This window comes from Macrobrachium nipponense, chromosome 14 (genome assembly GCF_015104395.2).
Source record: "Macrobrachium nipponense isolate FS-2020 chromosome 14, ASM1510439v2, whole genome shotgun sequence".
In the NCBI taxonomy this organism is placed as follows: Eukaryota; Metazoa; Arthropoda; class Malacostraca; order Decapoda; family Palaemonidae; genus Macrobrachium; species Macrobrachium nipponense.
In genome coordinates this window covers 39353913-39365142 of record NC_087207.1, presented here as the reverse complement: position 1 = coordinate 39365142, position 11230 = coordinate 39353913, and the positions used below count along the sequence as shown (strand labels likewise).

At 36.7% G+C, this 11230-nt stretch overlaps 1 protein-coding gene across 3 annotated transcripts in view; it reads right to left on the bottom strand.

Annotated features, from left to right (window-relative positions):
* Nucleotides 1-1576: 1576 nt before the first annotated feature.
* LOC135226489 (uncharacterized) overlaps nucleotides 1577-11230 on the bottom strand; it is a 389188-nt gene continuing 379534 nt past the window's right edge. For all 3 annotated transcript variants that reach the window (XM_064266106.1, XM_064266105.1, XM_064266107.1), the window contains 2 exons: nucleotides 11110-11176; nucleotides 1577-5487 (listed from right to left, as the gene is read on the bottom strand). In XM_064266106.1, coding sequence (XP_064122176.1) covers nucleotides 5439-5487; nucleotides 11110-11176 — 116 coding nt within the window. In that variant the 3' untranslated portion in view covers nucleotides 1577-5438. The remainder of the gene's footprint in view (nucleotides 5488-11109; nucleotides 11177-11230) is intronic.

Here is an 11230-nt window from a genome sequence, read left to right as displayed (position 1 = left end):
ATCGAACATATTTTTGGCGATAATAACATTTGATTTTACTGAGCCATCCAGATTAAGCTCTGAAAGTCCACCATCAGCTCGAGTATCATTCTGATTTCTCAGGTCTTCTTCCCTAATCTCATTCTGCCTTTCATTGCCCAACGGCTCACGTACTTTTGTTCGAAAGTAGTTTGTCAGCTTTTCTGCCAGCCGATTTAGAGCCGGAGAAGCAAAGCATTTAGTCGTATTATCTCTTCCAGCAACGTGTGAAATAGTTAATAGTGGGGTTTGTGGTTTATAGGGAAAGAAAATTGACCAAAACTATCTTTTATATGCAAAAGCGAAAAAATGGAATTCCGTGTCATTCTCCAAAAATATTTGAAAGAAAAAAAGACCAAAGTCTAGCTTGTTAATGTTTTGAAAATTCAAGGGCGGCTGAGTCCATGCTACAATTCGTCCAGTTCATTTTCTTAGACATTTACACTCTATTATTATTTATTATTATTATTATTATTTTATTATTATTATTATTATTATTTATTATTATTATTATTATTATTATTTGTAATTTTTATACAGCAGTATGTATATGAAAACTGCTATATCTATCTACTTGTACACATGCACACACACACATATATATATGTGATATATATATATATATATATATATATATATATATATATATATATATATATATATATATATATATATATATATATATATATATATATATATATATATATATGATATATATATATACATATATACATTGTGTGTGTTATCCGTTTCAACACCTCTTTCGCACCATCAAAGCAACTCTTCCGTTTAATTCCAAAAGTTCAAAATTACGCATATTTTGTTTCCAGTTTATCGTCATCAATTCTCTCCACATAAAAAAAAAAAAAAAAAAAAAAAAAAAAAAAAAAAACTCAAAACACTTCGCCACCGGCCTCTTCCCCTTTCATCTCGGGTAATAACTCATACACTATGCACACATTTATTCTTTACAACAGGATCCACCTTTTCATTCAGTATCTGAACATCAGCTTTACCTATTTTTATTCCTCTCTCTGGGACATTCGAACAATAAATCAAAACTATATTAGTTAGATAGCTGTGGTGGGTCTTAACTGGAGAGGTTCTGGGAACCAGTAAGCATACACATCCTGGAGCAATCTCATATGTTTATACAAAGATACATATATATGCATACATACATTATCATGATATACATACAATAATATATATTATATATATAAATAATATATATAGATGTATATATATCAGAGAGATATATCTATATATATACAGATATATAATATATATATATATATATATATATAATATATATATATACATGATATTTATCTACACATACATATATATACTCGGTTATATATATGTGCGTGTGTGTAAGTGTATGTATTTATATATACATGTACACACACACCACCCACACACACACACACACACACACATATATATATATATATATATATATATATATATATATATATATATATATATATACATATATACGTATATATAATGTATGTGTGTGTACATTATAATATAAGGAAAATAAAACAAGCTGTCAATTGTAATAAGCATCATGATTCATTTTATCTCCATATCAATAATATTCACACGGTTACTTTTTTTAGGTGAGGATGAAGCTCGTTGATTTGGTGAAAGAAATAAAAAAAACGACGAATTCTATCTTATATACACAGATAAGAAAATACTTCAAGAAAATATGATCGAGTTGCAAATTGCAAAATTGTCATCGTGCCGACGAACACTGGGGTATCTTCTATCCACGGCTACGTTCAGTAAGGCTTAGAAGTCAGCGGAAAAATGTTCCATGCTCCGTCTTCGACTTTTACTATATATATAGCTGCGTTCCATGAAAACTCCTTTTTCTAGCACATGAAGAGATATTGTCTTGGGAACAAGATAAGCTTATGAACGGCATGTTCTCACTGTTATTTACTTACCTTCTCAATAAACCAAAAGAGAAGGTTATCGTCACTCGCGGATGTAGGAGATGAACACCCATCTTGTTATGTCTTGCAGGTCGAATCATTATCAGTCATCGATACATCCTCAACGTGACTTTTATATCAGCACAGCTGTTTATTTTGGTCAAGTCACTTGGCTGCATATCTGAGTTCGTTACTCCTATAAAACATGAACATTCACATTGTGATTTCGAGTGGCAAATAACAGTAGCGTTTGTTTAAGAAAAATAGAACTTGAATCAAGTGATAGCCTTTGTCCTTGAGGATGGCTAAGGAACACAAATGCACTTAGGTTACATAACTTGTTCTGTTATTTTGTAAATTTAATCAATATGCCTCATGCTTTATTCGGATTCAGTGTTACAAAGGCCTTGAATATGCTCATTTCTGTTGCTAAAATCACTTACTGTTTTTTTTATGATTTCAGATCAATAACTTTTTCATTCCAAAACTATGGGGAAATCTTATGAATTGCCGGAGGGAAGGATAGAATCAAACAGAAAAAAATGTGGTTTTTAAATGTAGCTGAATATTTTGGGAGAAAAGCCCAAACACAAGAGATTGCAAGTCATGCTGCTGTGTGACTTCCCCAGGGGGAAATCTTATGAAATGGTGGAAGGAAGGAATGACTGCCATTGTAGCTAAGCTAAATGATGAGGGGAAGTTACAGTGCACCTAAGTGTCTTTCTGCGTCTGCATTTAAATTTAATGCTAAGTCTTCGATTACAAATAATGAATCGTTCTTATAATGGTTTGCAATTTACTTTTGATTTTAATTTACACACACTCACACATATATACGTATGTGTGTTTGTGTGTACGTATGTGTGCGTATGTGAGTACATGTGCGTTTGTACATGTATGTGCTGAGAGAAAGAGAAAGGGAAGGAAAAAAAGAAAGAGATATTTGAATATAGTGTAATATTCGGTGTCTTCAAAATCATGTAATTGATAGTCCGTTGCCATGCAAGCACCCATACAGAGCAAAAATGAAAGCAGTATGAAAATCGGCTTCTCAGTCCAATTAGCACTCTTTCAGTATTTCAAATATTACGAAAAGGGTGATTAGCTGCTCAAGGAATTTATATGCCGGATTTTATTTCTCATTAATTCATTCCTTAGTCGTTGTTTGGCTTCTTTCAGCATCAAAATTGCTAAAATGTCATAGAATTACTCGCGTGGATTCGTCTATAGGGTTATGAAATGTATCTCCAACGCCTTATTAGGTATGAATCTGGGGCATGGATTACTTTTAGGAACTGAATTTAGTCACCTTTCTCGTTCAGAGTAGAATATATTAAAATTTCAGTAAGATTTGCTTATCCTGCAGTTAGATCAACAGTTCTCAACTGAAGTGTCCTTGGGAAAGAGATGAAGTGGTAAGAATGGCTTACAATGAGAAAAAGGGGAATTTTAAGAGACGAGCCACGAAAAGCGAAAGGAATGAAAACATAATGGAAACATAAGGGATTAAGAAGCAGGAGAAACGATCTTAGAAGCGACCGCTATAGAGAATAAGGATGAAAAATCAAATGCGTTAAAAAAGTTAAGGATATCTTAGTTTAACCAGACCACTGAGCTGATTAAAAGCTCTCCTAGGACTGGCCCGAAGGATTCCATATTTTAACGTGTCTAGGAACCAACTGTTTACGTAGCAATGGGACCTACAGCTTATTGTGGGATCCGAAGCTCATTACATCGAGAAATTGATTTCTAATCACCAGAAATACATTCCTCTGATTCCACGTTGCCAGAGCCGGGAGTCGAACTCTCGACTACCGAATCGGTAGGCGAGCACGTTCCCACTCGTCGAACGAGGATAATGAAGACTTAAATGTGAAAGATGAAAATTCTTAGATACAGCAGTGTAATTTCTAAGGATGAAAATGATTTGGCTTGGTTAGTGCTGGGTTTAAGGAGGAAAAATGAAAATAGTCACGGACCGACAGTGAAAAACATAAGAATGATTGATGGCAAAGGAGAAGGGAATTTTAAGAATGATGATTAAAACCTGTACCTAAAATTCTATTAAAAAAAGTATGGGGTACTGGCAGAAACGAATGCATTATTCATTTTTTTTACTAATTTTACTTCTTATTTATATATTCCCCCTTCTCTCCGCTTTTCTCTTTAATTGCTTGAGGATTTTCTAATCTGAAAAAGAATGTTGAATAATGATAACAACAACAACAACAACAACAACAACAACAATAATAATAATAATAATAATAATAATAATAATAATAATAATAATAATAAATATAATGCTTAACCAGGAATCTAAGAAAATGTTTAAAGATATCATAAGTAACAAGTCGTAACTATTTCATTTACGCTGCGAGAAATAAAAAAAGAAATTGACAGATTTTATTCCATCAACTGCCGTCACAGTGGCAACGGTCCTTGACCCTAAGGGTGAACGATGCAAAACTGAACTGTAAATAAAAACGAAAAACTAATTATTTTTTCAATATAGGATAAATTATGAAAATTAAAGTTTACTTACAAAAAGCCTAAGACTTTCAGAAGGATTATTGACAATCATATTGGAATTGGGGTATTGTAGTTCAATTCTTCGCTATGGATTAGGAAGTATTAGAGTTAAAGTGTAGGTTTATAATATAAGGTATGCGGTATTTTGTTCAAATCTTTTTATTATTGAACTACTAAATCTTAATTAGTTTATTTTTGTAATCAAACTGGCATCATCTTTACATCAAGCATATCTCGTCGTTTTTTAATCAAATAAAAGAGATTACTTTCTCTTTTAGTTAGTCACAGGTAATCATTTGCTTTTTTTTCTGACCTAATGTTGTGGGAGACTGGAAGCTAGAGAGAGAGAGAGAGAGAGAGAGAGAGAGAGAGAGAGAGAGAGAGCCTAATTAGTAAAAAAAGTAAGAATTTTACCATTTAACAGCAACGCAGTAAATATCTATATTCTTAAAATAAAACGAGAAAGTTATCCGGCATAAAGATCGACTTTCTTTCGGTCCAGAGGCTGTCCAGCCAATCTGTTCTAATTTTCAGCGAATAGCCCATGTTAATTTCCGAGCCTCGAATTTGCATCATGTCGTCCAGGAAGAGTGCAATCGATAAAAGAATCCACAGAAAAATATAAGAGCGGATGCAAAAGCAATGACGTCACTGCAAAGTTGCCATCTCGCGCCACGGTGCCGACACAAAAAAGTCTGTGACTGTGACATGATGTGGAGAAAGTTTCCAGTCCTTTCTTTCTGGTGCTGTTTCGGTCTTTTCAAGCCCACCCACACGCCCACATTTGCATGTACTCGCACGTAAGCTTGAGAGAAAGAATACATTTACACATTCAGATTCTGTCTGTACATCCAAAGCACTGAAAAGTTGATTTACAAAACACAGTATCTTCATTGTTTTGATGCGTCCGCTCGGCACCTCTGTCTTTTCACTTTGCTGAGCTCACAGAAGTGTCGCCGTCGACAGCTGCGCCAAGTAGAACGATATTAACCTGTGGATGAGAATAGAGACATCAGTGTTCCTTGTGACATTATGAGGCTCCCTAACAGTAGAGCCTTAAATACCAATGAAAAAAAGTCTAATGTGCGCATGCGCAAGTCAGTATATCACTTCTCTTGAATGCTATTCAAAATATTCCTTTTTCATGAGGCAGCTTGAAATCATAGATATCTGATTAAACTGAAACAGACGTTCAAAGATGCATAAAAAATATAGTGGCTTCATGATATCCTTAATTGCTTTTCTTGTAATGCATACACTATCCAAATTCATCTAACATCAAATATTTTAGTCCTTGGTCAATTAGCAGGTGTGGTCTCCCTGAGATGTAAACAAGATTGGGTGCCAATTCTGAGAGAGAGCAATGATTTCTCCTTAATACCCTCTTCTCTAGATGAAATAATCTCAGTTTCATGTCTTGGCTGATGATACAACACTTCAAAGAATGACAAGCGTCAAGAGACTGTTAACCAAATGGCGAAAATGCTGTTTACGACCTTGCTGAAAAGCTTTTAAGACAATTGAGAAAATGCATTCAAGGACGAATTCTAGATTCTTCTGGCCAAGATGTTCATTTTTACCAATCAAGTTTATGAAATAATATTAAGCAAGCTATCAAAAATGTTATTAATCGAACTTTCAAAATGCTGTTAACTTAGCTGTTGAAATGTGCATATCCGAACGGCTAATATTTTGTTTACCGAGGTGACGAAATTATGTTGATCATGTATCTGTAATGGTTGCTTTTCTGAAAAAAAAAAACTTACAGGGTTTCTACCTGGGCATTTAAACACGTTTATTGTCCCCTTTTAACGTACTGCCTTAAGAAATTTGGACTCAGCTTCCGAAATTCATGGTGAGTTTGAAGTGGCGTAAGTTCTGGTTTGTGTAAAATTGTAACTCGAAGAGGCAATCTGCTAAGGGCTACCAAAAATAAATAAATAAATAAAACCCTTCTCGTCTGTCACTGCTTTGGGAAAGATTTAATTCTTGTAACAAGGCAACAGGCCTCCCATTTTTGTCAAAAACGTCAAGGACAACAGACCTGATACACAATCGTTGTAAGATGATGATAGGCCTGGCTAACAATACTTGTACAAAGACTATGGGTCAAACAGCCAATCATAGTACATGGAAGACAGGGCCAAACACGATTTTTTTTTTTTTATCCCAGTAACACCTAGTGCCTTCCAAGAGCTTATTGTTTTCAATGACTTAGGAACTCGTCTTTGAATATCTTTATGAAAAAATTATTTTATACAGACAGCTTAGTTCGACATTAAACCTAAAGTACTTTTGGTCAGATGGCTTTGATCATTTAATAAATGAATGAATAGTGAATCAAGAAAAGAGTCGAAAATGTCGGCAGAGACGAATGAGGAATTACATCGTATCTTGATAATTCCATTTCGTCCTTTCACACAAAAGGGGTTTTAAAATGATTTAATATAATAGATTGTCTTTTCTCGTTTGTTTCAGCTCTATGTTGCACATATAAAAGACACACAGACACACATATATATATTTATTTATTTACATATATGAACTACAGGAAAAATGAAACACTGAATGTACATTCCCTGTGGGTACACGTGAATGTGTGTCACATATCGATGTAATTATGCACATACACACATATATATAATTATATCAGCCTCAGTACATACAAGCATACTTATGCTATCTAGTAAATAAGATTTCCCATATGACACGGCATTCTCGTGCTGTGGTTTATAGGGCGGTTCCAAGGAGACTGGGGGAGTGGATAGGCCTTGGGATATCATATTAGTCGGGTCTTGGAGGCTGGGTAGGATGTGGCTAGAGATTATGTTAGCAAGGGGGTGCCTTATTATGTTGGTAGGAGCTGGAGAAACCAGGATATCAAGAGCTTGTGAGAACATGTTAGCAGCGGACTTAACAGATAATTTTAGTAGTACGTAAGATCACGTTAGTAGGAGATCAGTAGATCATGTTAGTAGGAGCTAAGGAATCAGACTAATGGGAGCTTGTGACAACTTGTTAGTAACGGACTTAACAGATCATTTCAGTAGTACGTAAGGTCATGTTAGCAGGAGATGGCAGATCATGTAAGTAGGAGCTAAAGAAATCAGACTAATGGGAGATTGTGAGAACATGTTAGTAGTGGACTGAATGGATCATGTTAGTAGTAAAAAACGATCATGTTAGTAGGTCATGTCAGTAGTAAAACAGATCATGTTCGTAGATCATGTTTGTAGGAGCTAAAGAAATCAGACTAATGGAAGCTTGGGAGAACAATCATGTTAGTAGTACGTCAGATCATGTCAGTAGGATATGGCAGATCATTTTAGTGGGAGCTCAGATCATGTCAACTGGAGGTGGAAGTCAATGTTATCTGGGGCATAGGAAGATCACGTCAGTTAAAGGAACGAGAGAGAGAAGAAGAGAGGAGAGAGAGACGAGAGAGCGGGAGAAGAGAGGAGAAGATGGGGGGGCGGGGGGGGGGGGGGGGGGGGGGGGAAGGGGGTTTAGGGCTGGGATCACGTCCAGAGCAGTTGGTCGGGTACGGGGGGGAGGGGGGGGGGGGGAGGGGGGGGAAGGTAGCGGGGGGGGGGGAGGGAGGGGGGGTGGGGGGGGGAAAGGAAAATTAGATTGAGTACGATTTGGAAGGGAGAGGCTTATCAATAATGGCCTCACAAAAGAAAAGATCCCAGCATCGTTTCCGAAGCGCTTTCATGCAAACATGTCCGACGGACGAGAGAGAGAGAGAGAGAGAGGGAGAGAGAGAGAGAGAGAGAGAGAGTTAGGTCCCTCCGAAAAGATATTAAAACTTTCTCTCTTTTCGATTCGTCCAGACTTTCTCCTTCTTCGAGATGTTGTGTGTTCGCTGTTATTGATGCTGACGAATAATACCGGATAATGCTACCGGAGGAATCGCTTTCGAGGAGTTTATCCTCTCTCTCTCTCTCTCTCTCTCTCTCTCTCTCTCTCTCTCTCTCTCTTGAATCTCCATGACAACGCAAAAGTGGGGAAATAGCTTTGGAATGTGGGTGCTTTATCATTCTTAGAGAGATCCAAATTCAATATACCAAATGTTTTACGGAGAGGAAACACAGTGTATTAAAGGATAATAAGAAGAAAAGAGCTGAAACCTGATTAAAGGATACTGCGTAGAAAATTCCAATCCCAACACAGTATCCCCGTGCAGTGCACCTCACGGGGTGCACTGTAGGCATTACTCAAGATCCTTTGCAGCGTCCCCTCGGCCCCTAGCTGCAACTCCTTTCGTTCCTTTTACTATACCTCCATTCATATTCACTTTCTTCCTTCTTGCTGTCCAATCTCTCCTAATATTTGTTTCACAGTTCAATTGCGAGGTTTTCCTCCAGTTAACATTTCAAACCTCTCACTGTCAATTTCCGTTTCAGCGCTAAATGACCTCATAGGTCGCAGAGCTTCGCCTTTGGCCTAAACTCTATATTCCATTCCAACTTGGTATACCGTATAGAATGTAAGGCGAAAAAGAAATGGAAGGAAATGTAAGAAAAGAAGGAAGGGAATTTCCCCACTTTCTAAATGAGAAAAGAGAAGGAAACCCAAGAGGAGAGAGAACCTCTATATCAGGTCGCAGTCATCTCTTCAGGAGCTTCTAATCTCTGACGCGCCAATCTTCTTGCGGAAACGAAACCAATCACGTCTGAAGGGATTTCGACCTTCGAGCCAACCGACCCAGTCCTTCTTCGGAACTCGCTCCCGACCTTTGCATTTCCAGAATAGTTTAACCGGCTTCCTTCTTCTTCGTCTTTGCCTTAATAGTTTCAGTATTTTATTAATTTTATTTCAATGGTAGTCTACTAGTAACCTAATTATTTAACGGTCAGTAACCTTCTTAAAAAAATACAGCCTCATATGTCAAAATTGTAAGTTATTTATTTTTATCGATAGCTGGGTTAGTTTAAAAACTCCATACTTTTTATTTTGAATAATTTCTTGGCGCAACCTGTAGTGAAGATTACCCAGAATTCATCGGACATTCGATAATAATTGAAATGTCTCCTCAAGTAACCTGTACTATATATTGTCAATTGTACTAAATATTTAACTGTCATGGCCCATGGGCCATTTTAAGAGGTTGGCCCGTGTGATTCATCATGAATCCTTGTCTTTTTTATAATATTTAAATTATTAAGTGCTGTATATGTAAAAGTAAATGTAGAATATTGTTCCTCAACATAATATAGCAACAAGATAATGTATTGTGTACATTGGATAGTTTAAGTAAAAGATAAAAAAAATTAATCACTGTCTGGCTGCCGTGTCCTGGGTCCTGATCTACTCGTACCTTCCTTGTAGGGATTTAGGAAGACTTGCTAGTCTCAGCCTTTTAATTCTTTACTAATTAAACAGGCCATAGAGAGAAGTAACAGAAAGCCTTCTTATCTAGAAAAAACAGAAGCAGAAGAGAATTTCAAATCCTGGCAGTGAAGGAAAATATACATTCACCGAATACCTGCAGTCCGGAGATGACGGATTTCCTCCTGACGGTGAGACACAGACGTATGTCTCAAGAAAAAGAGCGTCCTGAATTACGAACGACATAGAAAATGAAGAAGAGTTGATGCCTCGTCTTAACTGGAGTACCACCAAATGAGACTGATAAACACTTCTGGTATCTTATCAGCGATTTTACAGGATTTAAACAGATGGTGATCCTGAATGGTTTCAGAAATTAGAAAGAGTACTAAACAAGAGCCACAAAGTTAATTCCATCCCTCAGGCTAATAGGTTACCAAAGACGACTAGAAAGCCTGAACATATATGGATTAGAAACACGACGATTGTGAGGACTAATAGAAACATTTAAAATGCTGAAAGGCATAACAAAAGTAGACAGTAACCTATTTACATTAAACGAAAATCAGACAAGAAATAATGGATGGAACTTCTTAACATACAAGATATGTGACACATGGAATAAACTGCCACCAGAAGTTGAAAACCACAAAAGTGTGGAAGAATTTAACAGAAAGCTAGAAAAAATCATGAACACTATGAATGAATAGTAAAACCTGCTCCTAAAGATACTTAAGCACACAATGTCTCCATGGATGGACTAATAAGTCTTTGAGACATTCTAATCCTTGCAACTACTTACAACTCTCTCTCTCTCTCTCTCTCTCTCTCTCTCTCTCTCTCTCTCTCTCTCTCTCTCAGCGAGCCTTCAAGGCCCGTATAAAAGGGGAGGGATGAAAATACGTTCAACGCCACCTTCCTTTTAAAATTATAGTGACAAAAACTGGCAACAGGCCTCAGTAGCGTGATGCTAGTGGCAAAGACTCACGTCGAGGCCGAAGAGCGACTTGGATAGGGCTCTGTCACTTGATGAGGTTAGATATTGACCTGATATTGATCTGTTACTTACCTATGCGTGTGCACCTACCTATGGTAGTAGTGAACAAATAATGATTTGTCCTCGTAAACAATTTCGTGATAAATGAATTCTTGAACCAGTGCAGACACTGACTGTAAACAAGACATTTGTAGAATGCATGGGAGAGCTACAGCTCCAGTTAAATTATGGATTGTTTTTCTCTAGTAAAAAAAAAAAAGATAAACAAAAATTCTGTTTACGTACAAAAGGCCGCATCTGGTAAGCGGTGCTTGGAGGAAGGCCGTTGACGCTCTCTCGACTCCGCCACTAACTGGTGAAATTAGAAAAAATGAAGAGAAAATTAACAAGGGCTTGATAAAATATG